We start from the raw sequence: 21,839 nt of genomic DNA, 5'->3' as shown, positions 1-21,839 counted from the left end.
TGCAAAATGTCTTGATAAACTTGGGAWTTCATTTTTCTGTCRATGATAGCAAGCTGTCCWGGCCCTGAGGCAGCAAAGCAGCMCCRAACCRTGATGCTCCMTACACCATACTTTACAGTTGGGATGAGGTTTTGATGTTGGTGTGCTATGCCTTTTTTTCTCCACACATAGTGTTGTGTTCCTTCTAAACAACTCAACTGTAGTTTCATCTGTCCATAKAATATTTTGCCWGTAGCGCTATGGAACATCCAGGTGCACTTTTGCAAACTTCAGACTTGCAGCAATGTTKTTTTTGGACAGCAGTGGATTCTTCCATATCGTGRACTCGTCAACAGAGATGTTAGCGTGTTCCAGAGATTTCTGTAAGTCTTTAGCTGACACGCTAGGATTATTCTTAACCTCAATGAGCATTCTGCGCTGTGCTCTTGCAGTCATCTTTGCAGGATGGCAACTCCTAGGGATAGTAGCAAGACAATTTGTATTAACSTGGACTGCTGAACATCAAGGCTTTCAGAGATWCTTTTGTAACCCTTTCCAGCTTTATGCAAGTCAACCATTCTTAATCTTAGGTCTTCTGAGATGTTATCTATCTAGGTTGTGTAGTGTGTGTGAATCCCTTGCTTTGTCTACTGGGTTGCCAGATTGGTTGCCTTGCCTCTGGGGATGGTGCGGTGTGGTTTCTCTGTCCCGGTGGCGGTCCCAGCCCCAGTACTGTTGCTGCTGCCAGCCGCCGGGTGGCCCTCCTATGGCCTGGCCTGGGCCTCCTCCCCCTACCCCACCTTTACCCGCAACAATTCTTAGTCTTAGGTCTTCTGAGATCTCTTTTGTTCGAGGCATGGTTCACATCAGGCAATGGTTCTTGTGAATAGCAAACTCAAATTATGTGAGTTTTTTTTATAGGGCAAGGCAGCTCTAAACAACATCTCTAATCTCGTCTCTATGATTGGACTCCAGGTTAGCTGACTCCAATTAGCTTTTGGGGAGATCATTAGCCTAGGGGTTCACATACTTTTCCCAACCTACACTGTGAATGTTTAAATGATGTATTCAATATAGACAAGAAAAATACAATTTCTGTGTTTAGTTTAAGCACACTATGTTTGTCTATTGTTGTGACTTATATGAAGATCAAATTTGATGACCAATTTATGACCTCTCTCCTTTCACACAGTGATATCTAACCCGCCGGCTAAAGCGGCAAAAAAAACGACTTCCCCTGGAGCGGAAATCAGATTTCGATATCTGACTACAAGAATTTAATCACCACTCCATTCATCTGTTCCCGTATATCAAAAAACTTGGAATTAAGTTTAGCCTGATTGGATTATTGCTTCACGAAAGGAAGTAATTTCCAAGTCAAACAGGAGTCACGCCCACAAACAAACCTGGGCTCAAATACCAAATCAAATCAAGTTTATTTTATATAGCCCTTYGTACATCAGCTAATATCTCGAAGTGCTGTACAGAAACCCAGCCTAAAACCCCAAACAGCAAGCAATGCAGGTGTAGAAGCACGGTGGCTGGGGCAAACTCCCTAGAAATTCCAAAACCTAGGAAGAAACCTAGAGAGGAACCAGGCTATGAGGGGTGGCCAGTCCTCTTCTGGCTGTGCCGGGTGGAGATTATAACAGAACATAGCCAAGATGTTCAAAATGTTCATAAATTACCAGCATGGTCAAATAATAATCAGGAAGATAATAATACCATGATAATAATACCATATGAAATCTTTCAAATACTTTTAGCGTTTGCTTTAGCCTGCCTGGAGTGCCAGGTGGGCAGGGTTTGTTCTTCTACAGCGATTCTATTGTGGTTCTTGTTGATCTTTCGCCAGGTCAAAGGGAGGGTCTGCATTTTGGCTCGTGTTTGTCAGTGTCTCTTATCTTCCTTCCGAATCCCGACTCAATGTTTGGATTGCATGTTTTGAATGTTCTGGTAATTTTCACTAACTAAGGCATCAATCAAGAGAGACTTTGCCTCTGGTGCCATCAGTTAATGGAGAGGGATAAGTGGAGAGGGAGATGTAGAGAGRATTTGTCCCAAATGGCACCCTATTCCCTATATAGTGCACTACTTTTGAACTGTGCCCWATGGTCAAAAGTAGTGCACTAAATGGGGAATAGGGTGCCATTTAAGACACAGCCTCAGTTTGTTGGTGCCAGGAATGACTGTGGTAAAAGTATCCAGTGGTGTTAGTGACTGCTCAAATTAAGTGTTTTTGCCTCGTAGCCTAGCAATGGGGAGGGCTGAAAGTAGGTGTACTGAAAGTAGGTGTACTGAAAGTAGGTGTACTGAAAGTTCTCTGTGTGACACTACTTGACCTGGCTTGTGCTAAGAAGGGCTTCCCAGGCCAGTGAAAACGATGTTGTTGGGCAAAGGCAGGTCTGACTTGCATTTCAATGGGAATGCTTTCCAATGAGCTCCATTTAGTCAAACAGGCTATCAAGACAAAATAGTGCACAACTATAGTATTGTTATAGAGGTGGTTTGGTGAAGAGTAACCTTACCTGAGACATGAGATTTACCCAAGACGTCTAGGCTTTAGGAACATTCATTCGGGTAAAGCCCTGGAGATGAACCCTGGTTGGTCACGTGTGTAACTCCGGGAGCAGGATTAAATGACGAATTATTTCTGCATTACGTTTGCATTTGGAAGGGATTTGTTCAGTAAGAAACATGCTAACTCTAGTGTTGGTGTTAACACTTGTTGCTAACCCGAGGTGTTTGGGCAATGCAAAGTACACAATGCAGTGGGTGTTGTTTTTGTGATATTAGGGGGCAATTTGGACTTTTGCATGCCGAATTTGAGATGTTTTTTCCCCCAATTTGTCATGAAAATGTGCTGACGGGGGAAAATGTTTTTTGACGTGTGGCTTGATTGTACCATTTTATGTGGTAAAAGTGCGTTATTGGTTTCAAATTGCACTTGAACTGGTGTTCCTTGGTTACAGAGATATTAACCGTTTGTCTCTTTGTTTTACAGATTGGTGCCATAGGAGAGGTGTTTTTAACCAAACCAAGCTGCTGGGAGGTCAAGGGGTGACATGCCTCTGTAACACATTGTTGGAAACAAATGGTGAGRGGAAAATGTTCTGATTCATTAATCTAGGTATAAGCTGTAGTTGATCAGCATATTTGGGGGCTTGTTTTGTTCATAAATGTATAGTTTACCATTAGTGACTTGAAGTTAAATGACGTGAATATTCATGTTTCTCATAACATACTGTATATAGTTATCTATCTAGSTTGTGAAGTGTGTGAATCCCTTGCTTTCTCTCCTGGGTTGCCAGATTGGTTGCCATGCCTCCGGGGATGGTGCGACGTGGTTTCTCAGTCCCGGTGGCAGTCCCAGCCCCAGTACTGTTGCTGCTGCTAGCTGCCGGGTGGCCCTCCTATGGCCTGGCCTGGGCCTCCTCCCCCTACCCCACCTTTACCCGCAACGACACCCTCTTTGAGCACATGACACTGCACCCGGACCCTGCGGTGGGACGTGTCTACGTGGGGGCGCAGAACCGCCTCTTCCAGCTGGACCGCCACCTGACTGCCGAACTCCAGTTCGACACCGGACCCGTGACGGACAGCCGTGAGTGCCTGCCACCCGTCACCGAGGGCAACTGCCCACAGGCGCGGCCCACCAGCAACCACAACAAGCTCCTGCTGGTGGACCCCTACTCYATGGAACTGATCACATGTGGCAGCGTCAACCAGGGCATCTGCCAGAAGCGGAGTTTAGACTCGGTGGATACAGTGCTGTTCTCAGCCGAGCGGCCTGTGGACACGCAGTACGTGGCAGCCAACCACCCCAACGTGAGCACGGTGGGCCTGGTGGTGCGCTCCCGCCCTGACCGCCAGCCYGTGCTCTTTGTGGGCCGCGGCTACACCAGCAGCCACCCACCTATCTCCACGCGCAACCTAGCCCAGGAGCCCGTCTTTTCCTACGAAGAAACTGCAAAGCTATCGGTGGCGGGCCGCCTCTCAGAGTACGACCACCACTTCGTGGCCTCCTTTGCCCAGCGCCAGCATGTCTACTTCCTCTTCTACCGGCGTGACCTCAAGTCCCAGTCTCGCGAGTACCGCACCTATGTGTCGCGCGTCTGCCTGGATGACCAGGCCTACTACTCGTATGTGGAAGTTCCTCTGGCCTGTCGCTCGGCGGCCGGTAAGAGCTACAACCTGCTCCAGGCTGTCCGCCTTGGTCTACCACCCAGGGTGAGTGGGGGCGAAGCTGGGCAAGCCGAGGTGCTCCTGGGGGTGTTCTCTACCCATCAGACCTCGTCCACACGGCCCAGTGAGGACTCGGCTCTCTGCATGTTTAACCTGGACGATCTGGACCAGAGGATCAACTCCACCAGGGACCTGTGCTACACGCAGTTCGGCCGTGCCRAGGGAGGGGGGGAGGCGGCCTACATCGAGTACGAAGTCAAATCCAACTGCGCCAACCTGCCGTCGGTGAGTAGATTGACTTGCAAGGTCCTTATTTTATTCAGTCCTGGGTTCAAATTGTGTTTTGAAATCTTTCCAAATCTTTTTGCGTTTTCTTTAACCTGTCTGAAGTGCCAGATGGACAGGGTTTKCCGTTTTGCGACAATTCTATTAGTTCCAATCGAGCCTAGGTGAAGTATTGGAAATTGTTTAGAATTTTAACACTGCTTGCSTCATTTTAGCACTTTAGTTTACAATCCTTTTATTGCTGCTATTTAGGCTACCTAGTATGAGGAAGTCATGAGGCAACAATGGGTACCTTCCAATACTTGCTTCTAAAAATCTAACAATTTGTAACTATTTGGATGCCAAATGGTAAGCAGCCTGATCCTTGTTTTATCGTCTGCTACTGCTTTATGTATTTGTCCTCTTCAGCTGGACAGAGCCCTATGGGCCCTTCCAAAAGTAGTGCACTACAAAGGGAATAGGGTGCCATTTKGGACACAGTAGGATAATGTAATAGGATTGTAAGGGGGGGAATCAATCGTGACATTAGCCTTAGTGAGAGGGCCACATTTCTAACCAGGACTGACAAGGATGGATAAAGTCACCCACCGCTGAGACCGGAACGAGGGAGATTGCAACAGGGAAGCAGATGGGACAGGGAGGAAGAGAGGAAATGAGGAGAAACGTGTGTGTGTGAGAGAGAGATGGAGTGTGAGAGGGAGGCCTAAACATCACCGCCACAGGTAACWTCCACAAAGCTGTGAACGATCTGAGAGACAAGGCAAGAAGGGCATTCTATGCCATCAAAAGKAACATAAAATTTGACATACTAATTAGGATCTGGCWAAAAATACTTGAATCAGTTATAGAACYCATTGCCCTTTATGGTTGTGAGGTCTGGGGTCCGCTCACCAACCAAGAATTCACAAAATGGGACAAACACTAAATTGAGACTCTGCATGCAGAATTCTGCAAAAAATATCCTCAGTGTACAACGTAGAACACCAAATAATGCATGCAGAGCAGAATTAGGCCGATACCCAATAATGATCAAAATCCAGAAAAGAGACGTTAAATTCTACAACCACCTAAAAGGAAGTGATTCCCAAACCTTCCATAACAAAGCCATCACCTACAGAGAGATGAACCTAGAGAAGAGTCCCTAAGCAAGTTGGTCCTGGGGCTCTGTTCACAAACACACCCCACAGAGCCCCAGAACAGCAACACAATTAGACCCAACCAAATCATGAGAAAACAAAAAGATAATTACTTGACACATTGGAAAGAATTAACAAAGAAACTGAGCAACCTAGCAATGCTATTGTGCCGTAAACAGAGAGTACACAGTGGCAGAATACCTGACCCAAACTTAAGAAAGCTTTGACTATGTACACGACTCAGTGAGCATAGCCTTGCTATTGAAGAAGGCCGCTGGTAGGCAGACTGGCTCTCAAGAGAAGAAACAGGCTATGTGCACACGCCCACAAAATGAGGGTGGAAACTGAGCTGGCCACTTATAACCTCTGCCACTGTATTGACATAATTTAAGACACAATTCCCTTAGGATACACAGATCCACAAGAATTCGAAAAACAAATCGATTTTGATAATATCCCATATCTACTCGGGTGAAATACTCCAGTGTGCATCCACAAGCAGCAAGATTTGATGACCTGTTGCAAACAAAAGCGGCACCAGTGAAGAAACAAACCATTTGTAACATACAACCATTTTATTGTAATCTATTTTCGCCTTTTGTACTTTAACCATTTGTACATTTGTTAACAACACTGTATATATACAGAAAATTACATTTGTAATTGTCTTTATTCTTTTGGAACTGTTTGTAATGTTACTGTTATTTTTATTGTAATTTTCACTTTTGTATATTATTACTTCACTTGCTTGGCACATATGTTTCCCATGAATAAAGCCCTTGAATGGGAGGGGGATGGATGGATGGAGTGGGTGTTGTAGAGGGAGGGAGAATAATGGAGGGGTGTGTGTAGAGGGAGGGAGGGGGTGTGTGAGAGGGAGGGGGGGGGGTGTGTATGTGAGAAGAGGAGATGGAGGGAGGGAGATGTGGTAATGCTAGCTAGCTCTAGTTCCGTGAACATAAACTCTGTTACAAATAGTAACAATACACCAACACCACATAAAACCATCAACACAAGTACCTATCAACAGTGTTAGATCCCAATGTTTATTACTTGACCCATATTGTTTTTCGTTGCAGGAACTCATAAGCTGGTAATATCTGTCATAATGAAGTTGATAAATTGCACCTACTTTAATATATTGTGTCCATACATCTCTAAATTACATCAATTTTCTAATTATTTCCCTCTTGAACTATAGAACACCCTGGATGCCTACCCATGTGGTTCAGACCACACCCCCAGTCCAATGGCCAGCCGGGTGGCTGTGGAAGCCGAGCCCATATTGGACAGCCCGTCCGCCCGTCTCACTGCCGTGGCCGTCAGCGTGAGGGCGGGACATACAATCGCCTTCCTGGGGGATTCAAAGGGAAACCTGCGCAAGGTAGAGACAATCGAGATGGTWAAACTAATGGAGCGATTTATATTGAGTGTACAAAACATTAAGGACACCTGCTCTTTCCATGACGTAGACTGACCAGGTGAATCCAGGTGAAAGCTGTGATCGCTTATGGATGTCACCTATTAAATCCACTTCAATCAGTGTAGATGAAGGGGAGGAGACAGGTTAAAGAAGGATTTTTATGCCTTGAGAAAATTGAGACATGGATTGTGGATGTGTGCCATTCAGAGGGTGAATGGGCAAGACAAAAAATGTATGTGCCTTTGAACGGGGTATGGTAGTAGGTGCCAGGCGCACCGGTTTGTGTCAAGAACTGCAACGCTGCTGTGTTTTTCACGGTCAACAGTTTCCTGTGTGTATTAAGAATGGTCCACCACCCAAAGGACATTCAGACAACTTGAAACAACTGTGGGAAGCATTGGAGTCAAAATGGGCCAGCATCCCTGTGGAACACTTTCGACACCTTGTAGAGTCCATGCCCTGACGAATTGAGGCTGCTCTGAGGGGAAAAGGGGTTGCAACTCAATATTAGGAAGGTGTCCTCAATATGTTGTACACCTTCAAAACAGGACCTGGCTGGACATGTTCTATGCTGGTTGTTTCTGTGTCTTGTATGTTATACAGTACATTTTGTATACGGTACATTTCAGTACATTCCATTGCATTAAGTGAGCCTTTGATAATCCCTAAATAACCTCAGCTCAGCCTCTATGTAGACCTAGACAGATATTCACAGAAAACTAGCCAGACAGACAAACAAGTACATATGCAAGAGATCAGACATTTTACCCTTCCATACTAGCGCAGACTGAAGTCAACACTCCAGAAATAATAGCCAGAGCAAACCGGACCAGGTAACTAACTAATGCATCTGTCCTTAAGTGGCTCTGGGTGTGTTTGCTTTTCCCTGGACATGCAGATTACACTTGTACTGTTATGGACAATGAGAAATCAGCTCTTTCTCTCTTTTCTTTGGCTGTTCTTATATTTTTTTTCTCCGCTTGCTTTCTTTCCCATCTTGATTTATTTTTTTTGTCCTGATTCGTAAGACGTATTCCTGTATAGTTTGTAAAACACAACAGAGAAAGGCAGCGTTGGTCCAACATGAACCAGTGCACTAATAGAAGATGGGCAGCATAGACTGACACTATTATTAATCATACACACTAGGAGGGATATCCCTACATCCACCCTGTACCGTCCTCGGCTGTAGACGACACCCTGTACCAGCCTCCGATATAGACGACACCCTGTACCAGCCTCCGATATAGACGACACCCTGTACCAGCCTCCGATATAGACGACACCTTGTACTAGCCTCAGATTTAGACGACATTCTGTACCAGACTCAGATATAGACGACACCCTGCACCAGCCTCAGATATTAGACGACACCCTGCACCAGCCTCAGATATAGACGACACCCTGTACCAGCCTCGCTATAGACGACACCCTGTTACCAGCCTCCGATATAGACGACACCTGCACCAGCCTCAGATATAGACGAACCCCTGAGGTTGGTGCCTCAGATATAGACGACCCACTGTACCAGCCTCAGATATAGACGACACCCTGCACCAGCCTCCGATATAGACGACACCCCTGCACAGCCTCAGATATAGAACGACACCCTGGCACAGCCTCAGATATAGACGACACCCTGCACCAGCCTCAGATATAGACGACACCCTGCACAGCCTGATATAGACGACACCCTGTACCAGCCGTCCCGATATAGACGACACCTCTGTACCAGCCTCGATATAGGCGACACCCTGTACCAGCTCAGATATAGACGACACCCTGTACCAGCCTCAGATATAGACGAGCACCCTGTACCAGCCTCAGATATAGACGACACCCTGTACCAGCTCAGATATAGACGACACCCTGCCACGCCTCAGATATAGACGACACCCTGTACAGCGTCAGATTAGAGCACCCTGTACAGCTCAGATATAGACGACACCCTGTACCAGCCTTAGATATAGACGACACCCTGTACAGCCTCATATAGACCACACCTGTACAGCCTCAGATATAGACGACACCTGTACCAGCCTCAGATATAGACGACACCCTGCACAGCCTCAGATATAGACGACACCCTGTACCAGCCTCAGATATAGACGACACCCTCTGTACCAGCCTCAGATATAGACGACACCCTGTACCAGCTCAGATAGACGACATACTGTACCAGCTCAGATATTAGACGACACCCTGTACCAGCCTCAGATTTAGACGACACCCCTGTACCAGCCTCCGATATAGACGACACCTGTACCAGCCTCCGATATAGACGACACCCTGTACCAGCCTCAGATATAGACAACGACACCTCGTAGCACCAGCCTCAGATATAGACGACACCTGTACCAGCCTCAGATATAGACGACACCCTGTACCAGCCTCAGATATGAGACACCTGCTCCAGCCTCAGATATAGACGACACCTGCACCAGCTCAGATATAGACGCACCCTGCACAGCCTCAGATATAGACGAACACCCTGCACCAGCCTCAGATATAGACGACACCCTGCACCAGCCTCAGATATAGACGACACCCTGTACCGCCTCAGATATAGACGACACCCTGTACAGCCTCAGATATAGACGACACCCTGCACAGCTCGGCGTAGACAACCGCACGCTCGGCTGTAGACGACACCCTGCAACGTCCTCTGATATAGACGACACACCTGCGCTAATAAGAGAGGTGGAAAAAGAGGGGATAACACAACTTTGGGTTAACATACATGGTAGTGATACACACAGAGGCCTTGGGTTAACATAACATGGTAGTGATACACATAGAGGCCTTGGGTTAACATAACATGGTAGTGATCACAGAAGCCTTGGGTTAACATAACATGGTAGTGATACACAGAGGCCTTGGGTTAAAATAACATGGTAGTGATATACATAGAGGCTTGGTTAACATGGTAGTGATATACATAGAGGCTTGGGTTAACATGGTAGTGATATACATAGAGGCCTTGGGTTAACATAACCATGGTAGTGATATATATAAGGCCTTGGGTTAACATAACATGGTAGTGATATACATAGAGGCCTTGGTTAACATAACATGGTAGTGATACACAATAGAGGCCTTGGGTTTAACAATAACATGGTAGTGATTACAATAGAGGCCTTGGGTTAACATAACATGGTAGTGTAATACACAGAGGCCTTGGGTTAACATAACATGGTAGTGATAACACATGAGGCTTGGGTTAACATAACATGGTAGTGATAACAGAGCCTTGGGTTAACATAACAGGTAGTGATATCACATAAGAGGCCTTGGGTTAACATAACATGGTAGTGATACACATAGAGGCCTTGGGTTAACATAACATGGTAGTGATACACATGGAGGGCTTGAGAAAATACAGAAACAACCCACTTCAAATATGGTCTTGAAATGCATTAGTGCCAAGGGTTGAGTTTATCACCCAGCCATGGGAATTTGAGTGGGTGATGTTGCGGGGGCTCATAGGGGACATCTCAGTAGTTTAAACTTGCTGCCTTGGTGAAAACCCATCAAGTCCGTTCATCTGTCACTGTCAGCGAAGGCAAGGAAGCCACATCAGAGTATTTAGGCATTGCGAGTTCTTAGTAACAGCAAGTTCTCTCACTCCCAGACTCTCACTGGGAATAGTGACTAGCGCTAACAATTAGCACTTTGTTTCATTTTTGTCAAATGGCTGCGCTGCGATTGTGACCAGGGTGTGGTGGAGCAGAGCAGGGAGGGGAGCCCAATGACACCCATTAACAATATTTTTACACACTGACCACATAACACCACCACTGTCCAATGTGGCCATTCTTCATGATGTCTGGCTAACTAGGACTCCATGACTCAGGGTTTTGCGTTTGAGTCTCACACAGTGTGTGTGTACAGGGCACAGTCGTCACTGACTGGCAAATAGATGGCAAAGACAGCAGAGTTCCTTCCATAGCTCTTTCCATAGACTATCATGCATGCATACATACACACACGCATACACACATGCATACACACATACGCATAAACACACACACGCATGCACGCATACTCATACACACATACACAAACACACGTGCATACACACTACACTACACTATATCATAATTATTATTATGTTTTTTGATCAGATATTATGCATTTTACCACAATTTCCACCCAATTCTCAGTACCGTAACAGTGCAAAAAAGTAATACACAAATCCATTTCAAATATTTGTTTACCTTGCTCCCCTATTGAAAAGGCCTGAGTTAAACAGAACACTGTTTAAGTGAAATATTACAATTAAATCTGACTTTTTACCAATTTGAGATTTTTTAAAGTTTTGGTAATGAGAAGGCCAAGTAGGGTAAAGGGGGTGTTTGATAATAAGAACCTCATTCTGAAGGCATTTTAGCGATTAAATGAGCTTCTTCTACTCCTCTAGATCAGGGTTTCCCAAACCTGGTCCTGCCCCCCCCGGGTACACATTTTGGTTTTTGATCTATCACTACCAAACAAATATTTTGTGTTTTATTCAAGTAAGTTAGGTTTTTCTAAAGTAAAATTGTAAACATAACCCGAGAACTTAATCCGAAGGCATTTCGGTAATGAGAATTTGGGGAGAAAATGTACACAATTCTGGGTAAAATAAGACACTTTCCCAAAAACTAGACATCTTAGTCTTCAGAATGATAGTTGATTTTTGCAGAYGCATCATGGTTTTGTAACTGAATTTGCTGCAGACCTTTTAAAACTGGTTTCATGAGAATCACCCAGCTGTTTTTTWWTTTWWTTTTTATTCCAGCGTTCATCAAAGGCTTAGACTGTCCAGGTTCTTTATAACAGCCATTTAGCCCACACTAAAGAGCTATTAGTCCCCTAACATGGTAACCCCACAGAACAGACAAGTCAGACGGGTTGCCAGACATGAAACAAGCTATTTTAAATTAGATTTCTCCTCTTCAAAGGGGAGAAAGCGTTGGGCTTCGACACATTGTATTGGATTTTCTTTTCATGGAGTGACAAACATTTAGATTGGCATCCCAAATCATCCAAACAGAACCGTGCATCTTTCTATGCTTTCAGAAGACTGATGATGTTTTACCAATTTAAATCTCAAGAACACAGCAACACAATCTATTAGCATGATTGGTTTTCCTAGTGGCTAAATTGAACTGATCATGGCTATGCTATTTGTCTCCCAGGCTGTGGTGAATTTCTAGAACTAGGAGTATGTTGAGTGGGTATTCGGAAAAAAAATTAAACAAATGTTTGCTATGATAAGGGATCATTTGTAGGTGTTGCAATTGAAACATGTTATGTAACACACTCAAATAGAGTTTCTGATGCATTTTTACAAATGTTATAATCTATAGATTTCTCTAATATTGTAGCGATCCTCGCTAATGATTGGGCTCCCGAGTGGCGCAGCGGTCTTAAGGCACTGCATCTCTCAGTGCTAGAGGCATCACTACAGACACCCTGGTTTGAATCCAGGCTGTATCACAACTGGCTGTGATTGGGAGCCCATAGGGTGTGCACAATTTGGCCCAGTGTGGTCTGGGTTTGGCCGGTGTAGGCGCGTCATTGTAAATAATAATTTGTTCTTAACTGACTTGCCTAGTTAAATAAAATAAAAATAATGATCCCACTTTACAGTTCCTAAAGTGGGGGAAACCCTATTGGAGCAATGTGTGCATGTTTTCCTTTCATACGAGTGACCGCTAGTTCTGTACTCCTTTATCTGTTTGCTTTAATGAAATGTACCTAATAGGTTTTCTTAACCATTTGAATGTTGTTTTCCAGGGTGTTTCTGGGCTCCTAACTAAGGTGAGGTGGAGGTGAGTAGCGCTCCGTCGTCTCCATCGGCGGCAAATGCTGCATCAGCTCTGACCTGCTCCTGGATCAGTGCTGAGGAGCACGCCTTTTCATCATGACGTCAGCACTGATGGTAAGTACACGTACAGCCTGGTCCTAGATCTGTTTGTTGGTGCGTGTCCTGCTGCACGTCCTCTGCTCATTAGCAGTTTGTGCTACACATGAATCGCACTTTCTGACACCGACCGTCCGCACTACCAACTACGACACTGTTATTTCCTTCCTCTTCACACCGGCACTGTGGTCACGACTATGTGTCTCTGAAACAAGTCTCTTTTTTTCCTTTATAGTAATCTGCTGTCCACTGGGCTGCTATTGAGACGAGGTTCAAGTTTATAGTAATCTCGTTCCACGTGGCTCTATTGAGAAGGTTCAGTGATTCTTATAGTTAATCTGTCGTCACGGCCTATTGAGACGCAGGTTTCAGTTTTTTAGTAAATCTCGTCACAGGCTCTATTGAGACGAGGGTTCATTTATCAGTAATCTCGTCCACGGCTCTATTGAGACGAGGTTCAGTTTATAGTAATGGCTCCATGCAAAGTCCTCATAGACTTTGCAACATTTTCACCACATTGCTTTATTTCTATCCGATCCTTTTATCTATCAGGTAAGTGGCAACAGTTTTGGGCAATAGTTCTATGTCTGAAATGGGTCTCATTGTTTACCATGCGTTGCACATAATGACTGAATATTGCCTGTTGTTGTTTTGTTGTGGCCATAGCTCCAGAAGAGGCCAGTGGCTGAGTGCCACGAACACCTGGACTGCCAAGCCTGTCTGTCTGCCCACGACCCCTACTGTGGATGGTGTGTCCTGGAGGGGAGGTAAACCACTCATTTTGAGAAATCCAATGGATTAGCTAACTAATTACTTTTATTGTCAAGTCATATGTAATCGGTAACCAATTACATTTAAGTAATCCGCCCAACCCTTGCCCTGGTTAAAGGGTCAACATATCAAACTAGAGCCAGAGGTTTCCCTGGTCAGGTCAAGTAGCCTAGGAAAACTCAGGGCCCTAGATATTACGGCTGGGCATAACGCAGTCAGAGAAGGTGTTTGTGGTACCTCTCATGCTGGCGTTTGAGAAATTATGTCAAATACAGTAGATAGTCGTAGGTATWGCTCATGTTTTAAGGCTACTGTACAATATGTAACTTTTTGGGCGACCTGACAAAATTCACATAGAAAAGTGAGTTATAGATTGGTTATTCTCATTAAAAGCACGTATAAGAAGCAGTAGGTCTGTTMTATGTGCACTATTTCAATGCTTTACGTTTTTTAAGTTTAGTTTTTGCGTCTTCAACTTTCGGTTTTGTACACCAGATTCAAACAGCTGAAAATACAATATTGTTGGTTATGGAAAATATGTTTCACAGCGGTTTAGATGGTAGAATGATTCTCTACATTATACTTGATTGTTTTGCAAAGTGCATCTTTTAATTTTATTGACCTTTTATTTAAGTGGGCAATCGTTTGAGTAGTAGCTACAGTAGCCAAACCCAGGCTTTTCTCCATACACTCACAACTAAGCACATAAACAACATACTAGGAAGTCATCGGCCCAGCAACAACATACTAGGAAGTCATTGGCCCAGCAACAACATACTAGGAAGTCAATCGGCCCAGCAACAAAACATACTAGAAGTTCATCGGCCCAGCAACAACATACTAGGAAGTCATCCCACAACAAACAACATACTAGGAAGTCATCGCCCAGCAACAACATACTAGGAAGTCATTGGCCCAGCAACAACATACTAGGAAGTCATCGGCCAGCAACAACATACTAGAAGTCATCGGCCCAGCAACAACCATACTAGGAGTCATCCCAGCAAACAACATACTAGAGTCATCGGCCCAGCAACAACATACTAGGAAGTCATCGGCCAGCAACAACATACTAGGAAGTCATCGGCCCAGCAACAACATACTAGGAAGTCATCGGCCCAGCAACAACATACTAGGAAGTCATCGGCCCAGCAACAACAACATAGAATACTGGCACAGCTCCTTGTTCTGACCAGATTTTTTGCCAAGTCATCTTAAAAGCTTCAGTTAGTTGTTTACTCAGCAGGATTACTACCATCTGTTCCTCTCTCCCTCATCCCCCTCGTATCCCCCTATTGTCTCCCTCTCCCTTCTTGTCCTGCACCTTGACCACCTGTCTCTCCCTCCCCACTCTCTGTTGTTTCTGTCTTCCTTTCACATTTTCCTATTTTCTTCTCCATTTCAAACCAATCAGGATGTCTCATTAAAAAAAACAAGAAAAGTCAGTCAATGTATATTTCTCCCATCACCCCTCTGGCCCTGATTCCCCTGTTGCTCTTCTCTTCCTCCTCCCATTCTTCCTCCTTTTTCGTACTTCCTTCTCCCCCCTCTACTCCTCTCATTCTACCTCCCTCGGACTCTCCATTTCCCCTCTCTCTCCCGCCCTCTGTTCCCCCCTCTCTCCCCATCCTGTGCTATAGTGGTATGATGTTAAGACAATTATGTATCCATTACATTATGACATAATGTTTTGTACACTCAGTGTATATTATTATTAAGAACACCTGCTCATACCATGACATAGGCTGACCAGGTGAATCCAGGTGAAAGCTATGATCCCTCATTGATGTCAGTTGTTAAATCCACTTCAAATCAGTGTAGATGAAGTGGAGGAGACAGGTTAAAGAAGGATTTCTAAGCCTTGAGACAATTGAGACATGGATTGTGTATGTGTGCCATTCAGAGGGTGAATGGGCAAGGCCAAATATTGTGCCTTTGAAGGGGTTATGATAGTTGGTGCCAGGCACACCTGTTTGTGTCAAGAACTGCAACGCTGCTGGGTTTTTCACGCTCAACAGTTTCCCGTGTGTATTGAGAATGGTCYACCACCCAAAGGACATCCAGCCAACTGTGGGAAGCATTGCAGTTAACACAGGCCAGCATCCCTGTGGAACGCTTTCGACACCTTGTAGAGTCCATGCCTTAATGAATTGAGGCTCTTCTGAGGGCTAAAGGGGATGAAACTCAATATTAGGAAGGTGTTCCTTATGTTTTGTACACTCACTTAGAATGCACTATGTACTATTTCTGTAACAGTATGCTATGCTGATAGTACATTGTATGTACACTACATTACCAAAAGTATGTGGACACCTGCTCGTCAAACATCTTGTTCCAAAATCAGGGGCATTAATATGGAGTTGGTGCCCCCTTTGCTGCTATAACAGCTTCCACTCTTCTGCGAAGGCTTTCCACTAGATGTTGGAACATTGCTGCAGGGACTTGCTTCCATTCAGCCACGTGCGTTAGTGAGGTCGGGCACTGATGTTGGGCGATTAGGCCTGGCTCGCAGTCGGCGTTGCAATTCTTCTCAAAGTTATTCGTTGAGGTCAGGGCCATGTGCAGGCCAGTCAAGTTCTTCCACACAAACCTTGACAAATAATTTCTGTATGGACCTTGCTTTGTGCAGGAAAGGGCCTTCTCCAAACTGTTGCCACAAAGTTGGAAACACAGAATCGTTGAGAATGTCATTGAATGCTACATCGTTAAGATTTCCCTAAGGGGCCTAGCCAGAAACCATGAAAACCAGCCACAGACCATTTATTCTTCCTCTACCAAACTTTACAGTTGGCACTATGCATCGTGGCAGGCAGCGTTCTCCTACCATCCGCCCAGTCCAGATTCGTCCGTCGGACTGCCAGATGGTGAAGCGTGATTCATCACTTCAGAGAACACGTTTCCACTGCTCCAGAGTCGAATGGCGGCAAGCTTTACACCACTCCAGCCGATGCTTGGCATTGTACATGGTGCTTGTGGCTTGTGTGTGGCTGCTCAGTCATGGAAACCCATTTCATGAAGCTCCCGACGAACAGTTATTGTGCGGACGTTGCTTCCAGAGGCAGTTTGGAACTCGGTAGTGAGTGTTGCAACCGAGCACAGACGATTTTTACGCGCTGCACGCTTCAGCACTTGGCGGTCCCATTCTGTGAACTTGTGTGGCCTACCACTTTGCGGCTGAGCCGTTGTTGCTCCCAGACGTTTCCACTTCTCAAATCAGCACTTACAGTTGACCGTGGCAGCACTAGCATGGCAGAAATGTGACGAACTGACTTGTTGGAAAGGTGGCATCCTTTGACGGTGCCACGTTGAAAGTCACGGAGCTCTTCAGTAAGGCCATTCTACTGCCAATGTTTTCCTATGGAGATTTCATGCCTGTGTGCTCGATTTTATACACCTGTCAGCAACTTTTGTATCTATAGTGAATGTAATGATGCATCTATTTTGGTATGATAATATATTGTATGTATACATTATGATTTACACTCAGTGACCAGTTTATTAGGTACCTATCTAGTACCGGGTTGGACCCACCTTTGCCTCCAGAACAGCCTGAATTATTTGGGAATATATACGTTGCTCAATTGGTATCAAGGGACCAAACGTGAGCCATGAAAGCATTCCCCACACCATTACACCACCGCCACCAGCCTGTACCGTTGACAAGCAGGATGGGGTCATGGACTCATGCTGCTTACGCCAAGTGCTGACTCTGCCTTCAGCTTGACGCCACAGAAACCTGGATTCGTTGGACCAGGCGATGTGTTTCCACTCCTCAATTGTCCAGTGTTGGTGATCATGTGCCCACTGGAGTCGCTTCTTCTTGTTTTTAGCTGATAGGAGTGGAGCCCGATGTGGTCATCTGGTGCAATAGCCCATCCCTGACAACGACTGACTAGTTGTGCGTTCTGAGATGTCGCTCTGCTCCATTAATTTGCCTGTTTGTAGCCCACCTGTTAGCTTGCACGATTCATTACATTCTCCTTCGACCYCTTTCATCAACCAGCTGTTTTTGCCCCCAGGACTGCCGCTGACTGGATGTTTTTGTTTGTCGCACCATTCTCTGTAAACTCTAGACACTGTTGTGCGTGAAAATCGCAGGAGGCCAGACGTTTTTGAGATACTGGAACCGGTGTGCCTGGCACCGACGATCATCCCATGCTCAAAGTCGAACAGTAACTAGATGTCTGCCTGCTTTATAAAGCAAGCCATGGCCACGTAATGATTTTTGTGAACGTGGTGGTGTACCTGCTAAACTGGCCACTGAGTGTATAATAATATGTTGGTATCAATAAAGTATAGTATGATCATGTATTGTGTAGATGTAGTCTGGGCGATGGTAATGTATCTTTCAGTATGTGAGATGATATTAACATATTGATATGTGTAGGTGTGGCCAGCAGGCTCAGTGTTCACGCGGGGCCCAGGCAGGCCAGTGGCTGTGGAGCTTCGACATGGAGCAGAAGTGTCTCACCATCCAGTCCCTCAGCCCCTCCAACATCAGCCGGCAGGAGAAGAGAAGTGTATGTCTGTGTGTCTGTGCGTACGTGTGTCTGTGCGTRCGTGTGTCTGTGCGTGCGTGAGTCTGTGCGTACGTGTATGTTTGTATGTGTGTATTTTTGTGTGTGCGTGTGCATGCGTGTGTGTTCAAGTACATGGGTATGTGAGCACATGCTTTTATACAGTGTTGTTCCTTCATGTTCACACTGTGTGAGGGTTAGTTTTAGCCTGGCTGGATCCTGGCTGGATCCTGGCTGGATCCTGGCTGGCAGTGTTTGCTTGTTTTACGTCCAGTTTCACAGCAGAGATCAGAGATGGTTATCATATACATTCTCCTTGCAGATCCGAGCCAGCTCGCTCTCGCTCTCTCGCTTACATCTTCTCCCTACCTCCCTCAGATCTCTCTATCAGTCCTGGGCCTGGCCGTCCTAGAAGAGGACAAGTCGTACTGCTGTTTCTTTCACGACTCTGAGAGTCCTGCCACAGTCACAGACATGGGGGTCACCTGCCTCTCCCCTGACCCCCACAGGGTGCTGACTGGGCCCCCTGGACAAGGTGAGTTCCAAGGGGGCCAGATGGGTACAAGGCATGGAACCTGCTTCTCTATACTGTTTATACACACGCACGCACAAGCGCACACGTCATCATTTTAATGAGATGTTAAACGTAAGGACCTGTCTCTCACTAGTTCGTTAAAGTGTGTGTTGTGTTATACAGGCCCATCAGCCTCTAAGCAGCAGTAGGTACAGTGTCCTTACAGAGCAGATGTATGTTGGATCCCAAACCTCTTTGTCTCCCAGTTTACTCCCTGCTGTGTAATCTCCATGTCCGCCAGCCTGGGGAGCTAATCATTCAATTCATCCGTCACGTGTGTTTCATGCAGACTTCTCTTTGGGCCTGGGATAGTGCGGTATGGTTTGGCCTGGGATAGTGCGGTATGGTTTGGCCTGGGATAGTGCGGTATGGTTTGGCCTGGGATAGTGCAGTATGGTTTGGTTTGGTTGCATGCTTGGCGCCATCGATTTGTTTTGGTTTGTCATTTCTGATGCATTATGGGCATTAACTGTTCACACACACGCAGAAGTGAACTATCTTGTCCCCCTTTCTTCCCTCCCTCCATCCACTTTTTTCTCGCACCCCCCCATCTCTCACCCCCCCATCTCTGTCTCCCTGGTTCCCATGAAAAGGATTCCTGAAGAGAGGAGGTTTGTTGTGGTTCTCAGGCCATGAGGGTTAGGTAGTTAACGTGAGGGTTAGGTAGTTAGGCCCATCTGCCTGGGGGTATTAGTGAATAGAGAGAGACTCACACTGMTCCCACAGGTATTACAGGGAKATCTGTGTGTTTGTGCRTGTGAGCGTTTGTATGATCTGCAGATGGTTCAGATAGAATCTCAGGAGTAAAGAGTCCAGTCACGGGATGTTATCATGGTTTAGTTCATGGTCTCAACAATTAAGTCAAGACGTTAAGACGGTTTAAGTCTAGTTAAGATTCTCTTATCTAGAGCGACTTACAATTAGGGTGATTAAAACAAGGAAGATCACCTTAAAACATCAAGRTTGTGAATTGATCAAATCAAATTGCATACAGTAGACCCAGCTCCAAGGAAAAATACTTTTTATGTGTACAAATKAGTGTTTAGTGTGTGTACTTGGCAAGTGAGGGAACATGTACATGTAACTGCCAGAATAAAGGAAACACTTGAGTAAATGAGGGATACAAAGTATATTGAAAGCAGATGCTTCCACACAGGTATGGTTCCTGAGTTAATTAAGTAATTATCATCCCATCATACTTTGGGACATGTATAAAAATGCTGGGCAGCCCATTATTTTGCCATTATATTTTGGCTACAATGGCTATGCCCCCATAGGACGACAACTCCCCCATCCAAAGGGCACGAGTGATCACTGAATGCTTTGATGAGCATGAAAATGATGTAAACCATATGCCATGGCTGTCTCAGTCAACAGATCTCAACCCAAGAATAAGAATTTCCCCTAGAAGAATGGTGTCACAGCCCTCACTTAGAGTTCCAGACTCTTGTAGCATCTATGCCAAGGTACATTGAAGCTGTTCTGGCATGTGGTGGCCCAACGCCCTATTAAGACATTTATGTTGGTGTTTCCTTTATTTTGGCAGTTACATGTAGATGTGTGTCTCTGTCAGTGTTGCTCACACAGTTGGTTCAACAGACCTGAATTCGTCACTTTGGGCTGTTTAGGCTTTGTAGCTGCAGATGGATTTCTCTCAACTCGGCAAAGCACACTCTGTTTGTATCCCAAATGGCACCCTATTCCTTACATACAGAATCCTATTCCCAACATACAGCACCCTATACAGTGCCTTTGGAAAGTATTCAGACCCCTTAACTTTATCCACATTTTGTTAGGTTACAACCTTATTCTAAAATTAAATAGTTTTTTTCCCTCCTCAATCTGCAAACAATACCCCATAATGACGAAGCAAAAACAGTTAAAAAAAATTAAAATATATATTAAATTGACATAAGTATTCATACACTTTACTTAGTTGAAGCACCGTTGGCAGCAATTACAGCCTTGAGTCTTCTTGGGTATGACACTACAAGCTTGGCACACCTATATTTGTGGAGTTTCTCCCATTCTTCTCTGCAGATCCTCTCAAGCTCTGTCAGGTTGGATGGGGAGCGTTGCTGCACAGCTATTTTCAGGTCTCTCCATAGATGTTTGATCAGGTTCAAGTCCGGGCTCTGGCTGKGCCGCTCAAGGACATTCAGAGACTTGACCAGAAGCCACTCCTGTGTTGTCTTGGCTGTGTGCTTAGGGTCGTTGTCCTATTGGAAGGTAGACCTTCGCCCTAGTCTGAGGTCCTGAGCGCTCTGGAGGTTTTCATCAAGGATCGCCCTGTACTTTTCTCCATTCATCTTTGCCTCGATCCTGACTAGTCTCCAAGTCTCTGCCACTGAAAACCATCCACACAGCATGATGTTGCCACTACCATGCTTCACTGTAGGGATGGGGCCAGGTTTCCTCCAGACGTGACACTTGGCATTCAGGCCAAAGAGTTCAATCTTGGTTTCATCAGCCCAGAGAATCTTGTTTCTCATGGTCTGAGAGACTTTAGGGGCTTTTTGGCAAACTCCAAGTGGGCTGTCATGTGCCYTTTACTGAGGAGTGGCTTCTGTCTGGCCACTCTCCCATAAAGGCCTGATTGGTGGAGTGCTGCAGAGATGGTTGTCCTTCTGGAAGGTTCTCCCATCTCCACAGAGGAACTCTAGAGCTTTGTCAGAGTGACCAATGGGTTCTTGTTCACCTCCCTGACCAAGGCCCTTTCCCCTGATTGCTCAGTTTGGCGGGCGGCTCTAGGAAGAGTCTTGGTGGTTCAAACATTTAAGAATGATGGAGGCCACTGTGTTCTTGGGACCTTCAATTCTGCAGAAATGTTTTGGTACCCTTCCCCAGATCTGTGCCTCGACACAATCCTGTCTCGGAGAACTATGGACAATTCCTTCGACCTCATGGCTTGGTTTTTGTTCTGACATGCACTGTCAACTGGGGACCTTTATATAGACAGGTGTGTGCCTTTCCAAATCATGTCAATCAATTGAATGTACTAGAGATGGACTCCAATCAAGTTGTAGAAACACCTCAAGGATGATCAATGGACACAGGATGC

General features: G+C 45.4%; 1 protein-coding gene across 1 annotated transcript in view; it reads left to right on the top strand.

Moving 5' to 3' along the window:
* The window catches only part of LOC111970756 (plexin-B1-like), a 149,773-nt gene that overhangs the window by 82,929 nt on the left and 45,005 nt on the right, over positions 1 to 21,839 (top strand). The window contains exons 3-8 of the mRNA XM_070445843.1: positions 2,984 to 3,076; positions 3,291 to 4,449; positions 6,787 to 6,969; positions 13,583 to 13,683; positions 18,075 to 18,207; positions 18,583 to 18,824. Coding sequence (XP_070301944.1) covers positions 3,301 to 4,449; positions 6,787 to 6,969; positions 13,583 to 13,683; positions 18,075 to 18,207; positions 18,583 to 18,824 — 1,808 coding nt within the window. The 5' untranslated portion in view covers positions 2,984 to 3,076; positions 3,291 to 3,300. The remainder of the gene's footprint in view (positions 1 to 2,983; positions 3,077 to 3,290; positions 4,450 to 6,786; positions 6,970 to 13,582; positions 13,684 to 18,074; positions 18,208 to 18,582; positions 18,825 to 21,839) is intronic.

This window comes from Salvelinus sp. IW2-2015, linkage group LG11 (genome assembly GCF_002910315.2).
Source record: "Salvelinus sp. IW2-2015 linkage group LG11, ASM291031v2, whole genome shotgun sequence".
Lineage (NCBI taxonomy): Eukaryota > Metazoa > Chordata > Actinopteri > Salmoniformes > Salmonidae > Salvelinus > Salvelinus sp. IW2-2015.
Note: the sequence above shows the minus strand (reverse complement) of the source record. Positions and strands in the feature narration are given on the sequence as shown.